Source organism: Aplysia californica, unplaced genomic scaffold (genome assembly GCF_000002075.1).
Source record: "Aplysia californica isolate F4 #8 unplaced genomic scaffold, AplCal3.0 scaffold00388, whole genome shotgun sequence".
Lineage (NCBI taxonomy): Eukaryota > Metazoa > Mollusca > Gastropoda > Aplysiida > Aplysiidae > Aplysia > Aplysia californica.
This window is the reverse complement of record NW_004797658.1, coordinates 319,694-334,399: the sequence shown is the minus strand read 5'-3', so window position 1 is coordinate 334,399 and position 14,706 is coordinate 319,694. Positions and strand designations below refer to the sequence as shown.

The window sequence follows — 14,706 nt, the reverse complement described above, 5'->3', positions numbered from 1 at the left end:
GAGAGAGAGAGAGAGAGAGAGAGAGAGAGAGAGAGAGATGTTCACGCGATTTCCATCACAATTAGTTCATACAATTGCCGAAGATTAGAATTGTCAGTGAAGAGTAACATAAAGAAAAGGAGGAGGAGGAGAGGCAAGAACGATATAATATTTTGGATAGAAAAGAATGAACAAACAAGCCGGAGTGCCTGCCAATCACTCGCTGCGTGCAGATAAGATAAGATAAGATAAAATAAGATAAGATAAGATAAGCTAAGGTAAGATAGATGAGATAAGGCGGGGAGGGGAGTGATATATATTAACTTTGAAAAAACGCGGAAAAAACAGTCCTCACCTAAAAAAAAACAACTTGACCACAACAACAACAACAACAATAAAAGAGATCTATCAATGGGGCTAGGAGAAATGGCGGGCTTTGAGCTGAGAAAAAGCATGAATGAATTTATTTATTTCGCTGAGGTGCTTGAGTCGCCGTGGGGGTCATTTGCCAAGGCCAGTTGCCGGGGTCAGTGGCCGGGGTTATTAACAGGGTCAGTTGACAAGGTCAGTTGGCCGTGAGGTTTCGTGTCTCGCGACACGCCACAGATGTACAGAATGGAATTCTCAGCCCCACTGACTGTTGTCAGGGAGTTGTATACAGGCAACGCGTTCCGAATTTTCGGTTGCGAAGGGAAGCTACTCTGAGTCCCCGATTTTGGTGAACAGTTGGCTAGAGAGAGAGAGAGAGAGAGAGAGAGAGAGAGAGAGAGAGACAACCACTAATATGTAATTTTAAAGACAACCAACAACACAAACGATCAAATATGTACATTGTCATCAACAAACCAGACTGTAAGACAAAAAGTACATCATATCAGTATCTTTTATTTTTAATTTTATGATAATCATTGTGTTTTTTTCTAGCATTATTAGCCAATACCAGTATGAATGACCCAGTGGTGTGTGAAGGATGAAAAAATGACAATTGTGGAAAATGGCCATGAAAACGCCAATAAATGAGCAAATATACCTGAAGCGGAAATTAAAAACGTGAACCCAGAAATTGAACACTTTGATCCATCTCCTCCCACCTTGCATAACTTGTGCCATCGTAACACACAAACGACAAAGACAAATATCATCACCATCACCAGAAAAGTGAGGATTCAAACTCAAATATTTTTTAAATAGTAAGCGTTTTATCGCCCCCATTGACACAATTTAGATCCATGTAGGAGACGGGCTTCTGACTCTGCCTGACAGGGCCAACCTGGGGCTGAGAGGGATACAAATCCCATCAGAAAACTGAAATACTAGATAAAAATTTCTCTCCACTTGGGATTCCTGCATGCGACAGCCAAGCATTTAACCACTAAACCATAGGCAGTGGAATAATTTTTCTAGCGATGGTGACGATATACAAAACTGACAGGAACGCGGACACACTGCGTAAATCAGGCATTGAAACATTGAGAAATGGGCTGAGAAATTAGTACAGAAATACGAGACATTGGTATAACATACCCGATGATATATATATGAGTTGTGGTCATTGATGGCAAGAACGAGGAGAACAAAAGAAAACAAAAATGCGTAGCAATGTGACAAAATGAATCATTTGCTGCACTCAGCCATTTCCAGATATTGGGCTTAACTTCGTCTTTACCAAGGTCCATGTTTTTCAGTCCCTAACTTCCAGCGATTTGAACTTTGGAACAAAAGCAGCGAGACTTAAGCTGCTATCACCCACTTGTGTAAGGTTAGAACAGATTTTTTATGCCCAGAGTGCTATATTGTCAAAATGCGTCGAGTGACTCATTTAGTCGCACTGCTACACAAAATATAATTGTGACTGAAATGAGGTGAACAATGTAGCACTGTGCTTGTGTTGGTTTTTCTTTTCAGATCAAAGATGGCATCTGGGAGAAACATACGCAATCAATGACATACGATACTGAGAAGCAGATACAGGCAAAACGACACACAAACATCGTGCATCCAGGCGGTAGAGAGATAAAAACTCACTTCCTGGAGCAGTCATATAGGCCGCTAGCCGAGACAAAGATACAAGACTTACCGATAAACAAGATGTTGGACTTTTACGCACACACACAGTACAGTCAGGCATACGAATACACAGCCACAAACGGAGCCACACCCCAACTGTATCCTCACATTTACACATGTTGTATAACATTCAAGCTGAAGATAAAACTAATTTTTGGAAAAGCAATGCTTTAAAAACACACAGAAGGAACACACCTAGTACATAAAACAAACACAAAACACACCAAGAGTGTGTCATGCTGTTCATAAAAAAGTGCATCGTATTTTGGAACACATCAACCTGAGCTTGACACAACACATAAAGTAAACAACCGAGGGAAAGAATTCGACACAATCAAAATGGAATGCTCACTTTGTAAGTACAAATGGTGAAAACTCACCCCACATAATCTTCCACACAATGCAAACTTCTACCCTCTATCTCTCCGCACAAACACACCCACAACAATGCAAACTTCTACCATAGGTCTCTCTGCACAAACACACCCACAAAAACGCAAACTTTTTCAATGCACACACACAACTTAAAACTACCACATCCAAAAAAAAGTATAAAGCTTTACCAGTTACACTGATAGGCTAACGCTTAAGTAGGACAAACTAAAAGAAGCAGCTAAGACAATGGTAACTACGCAAACATCGAGAGAAACTTGATCAAATCAAACTCCTAAAAGGCTTTATGCTGATGCTTCTGTATTTAAAAAGCTTTTTTTTAAAAGGTGGGAGAGTGGGGGGATGGAGATTTCTTTGGTCTATAAAAAGTAAACCCCAAAGCTCAGAGGTACAGAGGTATATATGTATGTATCAAACTGAAACATGTGTTAACATCTCCCTATAAGGCTTTGGTAACTAGAGCATCTGACAACACAATAGACACAACAATTAGCTGCTTTTCATTTTGAACACGAGGTAAAAAACTCCAAGTGCAGTATAGTAGTTGGTATATAAGTATATCGTATCACAGATCATTCTGCAGGTAGATTTATATATAGATATATAAACGCATCAAGTGTGTATACTTTTTATCAACTTCCACAACTTCATAGAACACATTTGAGAGGGGTCCTGACAAAATGAGTTACTGCTCGGATTTTATCCCTATGAGCCAGACAGATATGTCAAATCCATAGGTAGGTTTGTTTGTACAATTTATAAGTATGAAATGATAAAAGACATATTAATTAAACTTGAAGTAAATGGCACCAGTTGAAAATTTACAAATTTGATGTGACGATTTTCAAGCCGACATCTGTATTCGTAGATTGTGAGAAGTTGCTCATTTTGTCAGGTCGTCTCACATTTTACATAAAACGGCCGCCCTACGCCCCAGGAATTGGAGGTCTGAGCACATAGACACAACGTAATGTAAGTACAGGAATATGACACCATGAATTATTACTGTCTGTCTTATCGCACACACTCAACCTTTTAGCATATTCAAACATACACAGTGATGTACTGTTTTCTTTTCAACCCAGCCAGACAGACACAATATACGGCTTCCCTTCCAACACACACGCACATATGCAATGAGGATTATGTTGCACCTTCAGACAACTCACACACATACTCATCACAATGATGTACAATCTACCTTTTAAACCATAACAATGAACCATCTGTCTCTTTAACACACCCACATATATGCACAATGCACACATACGACAGGTAAGTGACTACTTAATCCTAAACACAACGGAAACACGAGAGCTTTGATTGCTTCATCATCAGTATTAATTGCAATGTTTTTTAATTTAGAAATTGTTATGTCATTCATTAAAACAAACAAACAACAACAAAAATTTACATTTTTTACAAAAACTTTGTGTTGGCAGGTAAAAATCATTTATGGTTTCACAATATTCAACACAATCATTGAATTTATATAATCTTATATTCTGTATGACAGAATAGGTTTTGTGGTCATAGCCAAAATCCATTGGGGGGGGGGGGGGGGGGGGGAGTGGGGAGAGAGGATGAGAGATCTTAATCCCACTAATTTACAACAAAATGAACAGTCAAATTAAAAAAATATATATATATTACATGCAAAAAAAAAAAAAAAAAGTGTAATGTCAATGAAATGGGTAAAATAGTATGTCAAATGACAGATGCCTGTCTGCATGTCAATGATTAATCCAACAGCCCATGCCGTTACAACATAAAGTAACCCTCCCTCCTCCGATTGTCCCACATTTCCGTTACGACAACAGATTAAATCTCAAACCACCAAAGAGAGGCCTGACAAGCGCACTGCGTTTGATTTGATCCCTCTTCGTGAAACTGGAGGTCACGACCACCTAAGACACCCCAAGAGGACATGACACCTCTTAGTCTTGAACCCACAAATGGTCTTGACCCCTTTTGGGACTCACAAGCGATGACCACAACCTCACAGTGACCCCCACCTAAGAGGTCACGGTAATTACAGCTCGCCCTGCACCCGGCTCTCCAGCTCCTTGAGCTGATTCATGATCTCCTTGGGCAGGTCCTCATTGACCTGCTCGTCGAAGTACTTGTAGATGGCGTTCACCTCGTTCTCCCAGAAGTCCCGGGGCAGGCTGAACAAGGCCTCCAGGTCCACCGGCTCGTCCAGACCCTCCAGATTCAGCGAGTCGAACTTGGGCACCATGCCGATGGGTGTCCGCTTGGCAATGTCCTCGTTGTTACACCTGCGCACCACCCAGTCCAACACACGGGCGTTCTCGCCAAATCCTGGCCACAGGAAGTTGTTCTGCGGGCCTTTCCTGAACCAGTTGACGTGGAAGATTTTGGGCAGAACCACGTTCTCCTTCTGGCCGAAGCTGAGCCAGTGCTTGAGGTAATCGCCGAAGTTGTAGCCAAAGAATGGTCTCATGGCGAACGGGTCGTGCATAATTTGTTTGGCTGAGAAGGAACAAAAACAGATTTTCAGTCAGCATCTCTTTCTTCAAAATTTTTTACTTTCTTTTTTCAGTGTTAGAAAGTGCCTTATTGATTACTGTTCTCAACTAGAACTATAAGTTAAAAGAAAATGAAAAACAGCAACAAAAAGTATGAAATTAAAATGTAATCCATAAAATAACTGAAATCATTGACAGACAAAGCCTTTTGGACAGAAAAGGGATGTGACAAATTGTGTTACTCTTCAGCAAGAAGGTAAAACTTAGTAAACGAAACATGAACAAGTCACAGTTAATTAAATATTTCAGAATCTTGTTTTTCAACACAATAAAAATGATGACAGTCCTTTCAATCACAGGGTTTTATCCAGAATACAAAACCATTACTCATCCAATCCATCTAACCACCACCACCACCCAGTGCACAATACCACATCCACTAGAATCTACCACCCTCCCTACAGCACATACTACTACACACTATCACCCGCACATACAACTACACACTACCACCCGCACATACAACTACACACTACCACCCTCACACCACCAGCACACTACCACCCTTACACACATAGCCACACACTTCAACCCTCACACCACCAGCACATACAACTACACACCTTTGTGCTCAGCGGCAGCAGTCGACTCAGAGCGCATGGCCGCCCCCACAAACACGCCGTGCTCCCAGTTGAAGGCCTCATACACTAGCGGCACGCCGGTCGGCCGACGTCCTCCGAAGATGATGGCGTCGATCGGGACACCTTCTGGGTCTTCCCAGGCAGGGTCCATGATCGGGCACTGAGAGGCTGGTGTGCAAAACCTGGGGAATACAGACGGACACAGTGTAAGACTAAGGTACAAAATCGGGGAAACACAGACAGAGGCACATGGTGAGAGATCAGCTATCCTACATGCCTTGTTGGAACAAGGAGGAGCACCATAATCATAAAGGGCCAGATCTGAAACAGACATCAAAGATCCTGGTTCTCCATTCATTTCTCCACCCTGTTGCTCTAAAGAATTCTACATTATACTTCTGTTTCCTTATCACTCATCTTAGCAAGTTTTTCCAAATAAAAATATCTAGTCTTGACAAAAGTCCAAATCATTTTATCCATTTTTTATCTGTGTAACTTAAGATTACCACTAGATATTCTACCAACGAGAGCTTACAACCAGAGATCAGACAGACAGAGAGGAAGGTGCAAGCCCGGGAAAAGATGGAAAGAGGAGGTCGCGAAACTTTAGACAAAAAGAGCATGACCGCCCATAGGTGATAAAACAAACAAGAGAAATACATATTTCAATTTGCCTCTCCCCTCGCTACCGTAAAAAAGGAAAGTAAAAAAAAGCAAAGACTCACCTAGAGTTGGGATGTGCGGCCGGTCTGTCGGTCTCGTCTTTCTTCCAGTCCTCATCTCCCAGCCACGACTTGATCTTCACACCGTTGTCCATCTCTTTCTCCAGACCTTCCCAGAAGACACCTCCATCGCTGGTCTCTGCCACGTTGGTGAAGACAGTGTTAGACTTGATGGTGTCCATGGCAATAGGGTTCGTCTTTGATGAGGTACCTGAAACACAGAGGAGTTCTCATGAAGGAACAACTTGACCAAATTAAGTTGATAGCAACAGAAAACATACTCACACATAACAAGCTAATGAAGCTTTAAGAGACTAGGTCACTTTAGAAATCACAAATTAATTGCTTTGAAAGCCTAAAAAAACACACAACAACTGTATGTGTAGACACTGTATTAAATTAATTATCCATCTGTCGTTTTTAGGACTTCAAGGTCACAAAAGGATATTGATTTATCAACAAATCACTGGCATATTAGGAAATTAAGGGAAACAATAAAGCCAACCACCACACATCACCCCAACTGTCCTGAACACATTTTGTTCTTTCTTTCTAAATGCCTTCCAGCCAAACACGATTTTTCCACGTAAGCGTCAACATACCAGGCGCCACTCCGAAGAATCCAGCCTCCGGGTTGATGGCTCTCAAACGTCCCGCATCATCAAACCTCATCCAAGCGATGTCGTCGCCCACACACGTGATCTTGTAGTTGTCCAGGGACGGCGTCATCATGGCCAGGTTGGTCTTGCCGCACGCGCTGGGGAACGCCGCAGCAATGTATCGCTTCTCTCCCGTCGTTTTGTTCTCAATGCCCAAAATCTGAGAAGAGAAAAAGGTGAGATAAAGATATCATAATATAAGATAAGATTTACTTTATTCATTTTCCACTGAAAAAAAATTGACGAAACACTCACTACAAGAGCATTTACAGGCAAATGATATTCAAATGACATTCCATGTCCACAGATCAAAACAATGATGGCTGCTTAGCACCAGGAAAAGCAGAAACAGCAGAGAGAAAGATAGAATGTACAACCCAGGAAGAAAATCTATACTTTGATGATCCTTCATAGGTAAAAAATATCACAGAATACAAATAAAGTGTCAATGTTACTAACAAGCAAAGCACATTTAAGTGAATTTTTAAGACATCAGAAAGTTTACAGCTTGGGTATAGAGAACACACACACAAAAACAACAACACGTAACGATGACGCCACAACTCACCAACATGTGTTCTGCCAGCCAGCCCTCACGCTGACCAAGAATAGATCCGATGCGGAGAGCGAAACATTTCTTCCCCAGCAGCGAGTTTCCCCCGTAGCCGCTGCCGAAGGAGCAGATTTCATTCCTCTCGGGCAGGTGAGCGATCAGCGTGTTCTTCGGGGAGCACGGCCAGTTGTTGTGCAGGGGTGCTAGAGAAAAAAAGAGAAATGGATAACGATAACACAAAAAGAAAAAAAAACGATAAACAAAACACCTAAAAGAGTTTTTCAAATATTTAAAAATTAAATATCACACACATAAAAAAAGAGACAACGTTTACAGATACGCACACTGAAAAAATTATGAATAATAAAGATAAAACACACACACACACATAAAAATACAGATAAAGATAACACAAAAAGAAAGGAGAAAAACGTATCAACCCCCTCCCCCCCCAAAAAAACCCAACCCCTGAGCAGACAAAAAAGGGGGCAGGCTGCTATACCAAAGACGTCAGTCTTATACCTTAACTTGTCCATAATCTAGCAATCGACATATGTCATCAGAGTAACATTTTCTGCACAGTCACCTCCAATGCCAAGAGTTATTTATAGAAATTTGCACACTGGTACATTTATAAGACAGACATGAAGGCAACATTTTTTGCACAGTCATCCCTGATGCCAAAAGTCATCTCTATAGACATTGGCATGCATGCATAATCAGGGCATTAATGCAAGGGACGGGACTCAGTGGTTCAACCCTGGCAGTCACAAGAGAACTTTCAACATGGTGAAAAAGTGACGTCACTGGCAGGTGTGAAGTAGGATACATTGTGCCGCATAATTCCCAGCTGTGACTCTCCCATACAACAGAACTTGACAGTAAAAGGATAATCCACTGATTAAAACCCTTTTCAAACTGTATAACTAATTTTCTCTGATCATATATTAATAGCTTTTAGATTTATAAAATACCAACATTGTTGAATTGTATAAAATATCCTGAATGAGACACTGATGTTTTCAAACAAAAGGCAGGCATAAAGCCACTGACATGCTTGTTTGTTTATTTGCTTGTTTGAGTAGAGAGATGCACACTGACATAATGGGTTTTTTGCACTGTGAAAACAAGACTGAAAAACAAAAACAACAGAGGGAAAAAAATATGACCTACCAGAGGCATCCTCAAACTACCCATTGAAATTTTAGTAAATCTTGACCAAAATGATTCCGTCCATTAGAAAAGAAGTGTGTAACTACAGGCATGGTGTAGTTTCAAGTAAAAAGCAGATATCCAGAAAAAGCAGTCATTCAATGCTATGGAAACGCAAGAGTGATATGCAAAAACAGTAGAGGGTGAGCAAAGAAGAATGACCAACAAACGGCACCCTCAAACCACCAGCTAACCAAACTTATAAAACATCTGCACTGACAGGTAAAAGTGAAGTGTACAAACACCCCCACCCCCCGGCACACTTAAGCACTCAGGTGAAGAGAGTTGTAAAGTTTACTTTTTAAAACAAAGCTTCTTAGCCGAGCCAATGGTAGACCAGTCTCTGCAGTGTAGCAGTTAGGCTTTTTGCTGTTGCACACAGGAGCCCCGAGTTTAATATCCTTGTGGGAAGAATATTTATTGAGTATCTCAATCTTTCAGCAGGGATTATGTGTATCCTCTCAACCTGAGCTGGCCCTGACAGGCAGGGTCGGAAACCCATCTCCTCAATGATCTAAATTGTGTAAATTTGGGAGTAAAAACACCTTCACTTAAATTCTAACAGCAGTAAAAAAGTGAGGAGACTCACATGTGAGTGGCAGAGGTCGGCCAACTGAGTGCAGACACTTGATGAAGTTCCCTTCGCCAAGCGTCTCCAACACACGGCTGCCCATGCGGGTCATGATGCGCATGCTGGCCACCACATAGGCCGAGTCCGTCAGCTGGATGCCGATCTTGGAGAACGGGGAACCCACGGGGCCCATGCTGAACGGGATCACAAACATGGTGCGTCCTGGAAGGGAGCCAAATTTATTGTAGAAAAAAATGAAACAAGACAAATTTTTGAAACATTGGAATAAGACCCAAAAAAAAAACCCTGCTTTTTTCACAGAATTAAAACAATTCTTTTTTCAAATGGAAACAAGATACAAAATTTTAAAATAATTGAATGACTAAAAACAAGAACAAAAATGTTAATGGAAATAAAAACCTAATAATAACCCAGAAATAAGACACAATGTGAAAATGTTTAAATCAGACCCACAAAACAGTTTTTTGAACAAAATATCAGGGGGGTTTTCTTAAAGAAAAAAGGCACAAATTTATTCAAAAAATGGAAATGAGACACAAATGTTAGAAAATAAACTTCATGCCCTTATATTTTTTAAAAGATGTGCTCCAAATTTTTTTTCACAAGTCATCGCTATCTCATATCATTTTACTAATTGATCGGAACATTGCAAATTCACATAAAAACAAATTTAACCTTGACATGAGGTCTGAGTTTCAAAGAGTGTTATGAACATGAATATATACAAAATTTCCAGACTTTGAAGAAAAGCAGGCCTGGCCTACCAAAGGTACCCTTCAACCACCCGCAGGACCTTGTACCCTCCATCCACCCAGAGAACCAAGCACCCTCTACTCACCCTTCATGCAGTCAGGAAAACGCATGTTCAGTTCGTTATCAATGTCTTCCGGGTCCATCCAGTTCCCCAGCTGTGACTTGGCCCCATATTTGGGCGTAGTGACCGTGTCACGCTGAAGTTCTGTGGAGATGAAGGTCAGCCGTTCGACCCGAGCCACATCAGCAGGGTCAGTCCTTGCCAGCCAACTGGAATGGAAAACAATAAAAGAAAGTTAAAAAAAAAAAACTTTCAAGAGTACAAAGTGACTGTCACAGAACTCAGCTTAACTCAAAACCATGTTATTAGTATGAGCGTAGTGGCAAAGGAAAAGACACCCATTATAATATAAACGTGTTATTATATCTCTTCCATCAAAATACATCGCTGAGATTACAACTTAAAGAAATCCCTGCAAGATGGCCCAAGTCTAAACAACTTGACATTCATCTACCCTTTTTTTAGAAGTGTAATCATCCTTTAACATAGGCAGTCAGAAAATGTAATTCTTCAAACAATTTTGATCATGGATTCTCAAAAAGTAACAGTACTATGGGCAAGGTGCTTCTATAAAGATAATCTTACCATGCAAAACAAATCCACTGCTTTTACTGCGATATTAATTTAATCATTGTGTCCCAAGTGAATTCAGAACACACACATTATTCAAACATTCCATAATTCATAACCTACGCAGCTCACACCAGCTGTCTCCAACACAGGTGTCACATCTCAAAATCTCCTGCCAAATGCTTTATAAATTTATAATGCCAGTTCATTTTCATCACGATACAGAAGACGATAAAACAAATCAGTATTTCTATTCTAAAAAGACAAACAAATCATGTAATCAGATTCAGCATGCTACATGTTCAAGAAAGCTCCATCGATCAGACAATCACAAAGGTTGAAAATTCCATTCATGGAAAGAGAGCTGAGACAAACAGCTGTGAGGAAAGTTCAAAGAAAAAACAAAAGGTCTTTTATTTCGCATCAACAAAAAAGACTTTAAAAAGCCAAAGTGCAAAACTTGCAAAATAAATCTAAAATGGGGGTTTTTTTTCACTCCTGACTGGGACATTGAGCTATAAGTGTATGTGTCATACCACTATGATAATGACTGCAATGACTCAAAGTAAACATAGCAGCCAGTTATTATCAGGAGTAATGCGGAAACACTGAGCTAACAACAGATAACAAGAGCCACAGAAAGGTCAAGTTGGTGACCCCAATAATAGTATAACCAGAGAAAGAGAATCTGATGATAAAAATACTTAACCTATTTTCTCCCCAACTGAAGGAAGCAAAGAGTCCTTAACTACGTACAATCTGACCCAGATGGCAGACTACTCCCACTCTTATCTTGCAAGCTGGGTCACTTTTTACCTGTAACAGCCTACTGAAAAAAAAAAGCCTACTGATATTCCGCTGTAAATTGCAAGTAAATGCTGACAACACAAACGCATGAAAAGCGGGCACAATTTTAATTTTACATTGACCCGTTAATAATTACAAACAGTAAAATAAAGAACACTAACCCAAAATCCTAGTATTTACATTTTATACTATTAAGAACAAATAATACTCGTTTAGAGTTCAGTTTGAAGAGAACACAAGATTCCAAGCAAAGCAATTCAAGTAGTAATTGCAAGGAGATAAAATAGGAGGATGATATAAACAAACGATAATGGAAAATAATAATAATAGAATCCTTGAGAACCATTCAACAATCAGAATATCAATACAGAAGACTGTAACAACTCAGTAGCCTTTCAAAGAAAACTCTCTCTCTCTCTCTGTCTCATGCTTCCAATATGAAAAAAAAAATTTAGTTTCAACTCACCAATTTTCATATTTTGGCAGAGCCTTCAAGATCCCATCTTTTTGGAGTATGTAGTTCAGCAGCTCAATCTCTCTGTCGGAGCCATCGCAAATGTGGACGGTATCTGGTTTGCAAAGTCGGACGTTCTCTTCAACATAATGGCGAACTTTGTTCGGTAGTTTACTGGTGTCTCCGTAGATAACTCTGTACTCCCGGTTCTGTTGGCCCGTCAAGGCAGAGCAAAGGGGAGCTGCTTGTCTGAGATTCAACCTTTTCAGGGGAGGAGAATTTCTCAAGATCCTTGAGGATATGCTGGAAATATAAAGGACACAAAAATAAAAATACAAGCATGATCTCTGGAAAAAATGCGGGGTGGGGTGAGAAACACCATATCCCCATATTTAGGGCCGAATAAGTCAACCTGTTAGTGATAGAAATCTAGTACTTTCAGAAATTTCAACAATACAAATATCGACAACAAAAAACTGCTCCCCCCCACCCCTTTAAAAAATCGAAGTGACTATTTCTCCGAACATTCGGGAAAATAAACTTGAACTTTATTTCTCCGAACGGTTTCCGTTCTCGAGATTTTTGGGGTATTCGCGAAATTTAAGCGTCGTCTTTCATTCTGCCATTCTGCGAGGACTGGGAAGAAGCATTTTTTGGCCTCAAATTCAATTTCTAGAGCTAGAGATTTTTAGATGTCGGAATATTCAGATACTTCAGTTGTGGTTGGGGCAACATTCCCGGACTATACTTCATTTGAAAATGCCTTCAAAAGGTACTGCGAGAAAACAAGACTGATCGATCTTGGCAGTAACCTATTTTCCATTTAGTCACCCAGCAAAAACTAAAATCCTTCATGCAAAAATAAAAAATCCCTCCACGCCCTCCCCACCCCACGTCCCGTTCACACCTTAGGCCTACACACACACACAGACAGACAGACACACACGGGCCACTCCATTCGCAATTATTATCTACAAATCTCGGAGAAAACCATTCGGAGAAATAGAGTTCAAGTTTAGGGAGGAGAACAGATGGGTATGGGATAGGGGTACGGGTAGGGTTTGGGCTAGGGGTAGGGTTTAGGTTTTTAAGGTTTGGGGTAGGGCGTAGGGTGAGGGTCTGGGGTAGGGTTAGGTCTCTTCTTTATTCATTATAATAATTATTTCTGTTGCCCATTGTTGGGGTGGTCGCTCGTTACGGAAGTCCTTCCCAAGTTTATTTTCCCGAACGTTGTGAGAAATTAATAGATCTGGCCTTAAAAAATACTACTGTTACTATTCGGTTGTACAAGATGTAACTAAGTTAGATCTAGATCTAGATCTAGATATAGATCTAGACCTATGTGTGGAAGCAACATGACATGATGACTTCTTCATCAGCCTCAGCTGTTTATTTGAGCAGACCAAAAAAAATGGGGCACTGTGCTGATGAATACCACACTACTCGCATTCCAATTGAGAAGTTAACGGAATTAACTGCCAATTCAATACGATATTTTAATCTAAGGGCAAGTGCAATAATAGAGTATTGACATTAGCCAACGGTATTTAACCCCCCCCCCCCCCCCCCCCCAAAAAAAAAGCGCCAGCTGGCCTGTCAGAAATCAGGCCCAGCCCCAGATCAGACCCTAAAGAAAGCCAGAGAATCGTGGAAATCAAAACGCAACAAAGACTGAAACAGTAGGGCCCAATTCCAGATTTATTTAGCGTCAAAGTAGTTAGGCCTACGTGTGGCGGGAGCCACCCTTAAAAGTTTTTTTACATACAAAAGGTACAGCGTTTTAGATATATCCACGTGACATATATTATAATCCTTTGTCGTGGCATTGATTTCTTACGTCCGAGATTTCGCCTCACACTCACACACCTCCAGGCGGGGATGTCGAGAAACGCCCGAGTTTATTCATTTGATTATGCGTCTTACGGGATTATGAATAAAAAAGAACATCAAAAGAACTCCGATTAGGCCAAAACAAAAAAGTAATATCTTAATACAAATATACCTTGCTAATCTTGTTATCCAAACCATATTGACGTGTGTAGAAGCACAAGTTTAAGTAGACATGAAGAAGCGTTGGAGCAGAGATGCAGCCCTGAGACGTGAACACACGCTAGATCTAGTAGTGCTAGTACCGGCGAGTCGTCACGTTGGCCTCAAAATAACTACACAAATCTAGGCCAGCTAAAATATTAATCCGCGTCAGAATATCACTCGATTTTCACTTTGCAAAAAGATGTAAAGGTATATTTAATTTCAATTACTAGTTTTTATTTTATTGAATATATTTATTTGAGATTCCAAAGAATTCATTGTATTGAAATGATTGAAAACTGCAAAACTATTTGATGCCTCGGATGTATATGCTTGTTCTTAGGTTAGAACTTTCCGTTGCCCGACGGAATCTACCGAGGGGGATCAAAAAAGTAGGCCATATTTTGAGGATTTTGATTGGCTCCAGTAAATAGGTCAACATCGATCAGCTGATCTGACGAGAATTCCCTTTTCCAAGTCGTAATTACGGAGGGCGTTTTGGAGCTGCCGTCGTTGATTTTTATCAACCGATGTTTGAAGACACAGGTCTGTTAGTAGTCTATATCCGACGCTTGGATGCTGTTTTTATTATTATTTGCAAGCTGAGAGAAATACACATGCTCGGAATTGTGTGTCTGCTCTTGTTTGCTGTGGTGGCTTAATAATTGTGTCTACATGTCGTAGTATGTGCATTTGAATGAGCAGTGGGAAACAAAGGGGGGG

The 14,706-nt window shown here is 40.5% G+C and overlaps 1 protein-coding gene across 1 annotated transcript; it reads right to left on the bottom strand.

Moving 5' to 3' along the window:
- Window positions 1-844: 844 nt before the first annotated feature.
- Window positions 845-14,706, bottom strand: LOC101860755 (phosphoenolpyruvate carboxykinase, cytosolic [GTP]). The gene is made up of 9 exons (XM_013085576.2): window positions 13,955-14,706; window positions 11,965-12,255; window positions 10,146-10,330; window positions 9,305-9,508; window positions 7,519-7,706; window positions 6,894-7,110; window positions 6,295-6,502; window positions 5,552-5,751; window positions 845-4,932 (listed from the first exon to the last, which is right to left on the bottom strand). The coding sequence occupies exons 1-9, from the start codon at window positions 13,978-13,980 to the stop codon at window positions 4,472-4,474; spliced, it is 1,980 nt and encodes a 659-aa protein (XP_012941030.2). The 5' UTR covers window positions 13,981-14,706; the 3' UTR covers window positions 845-4,471.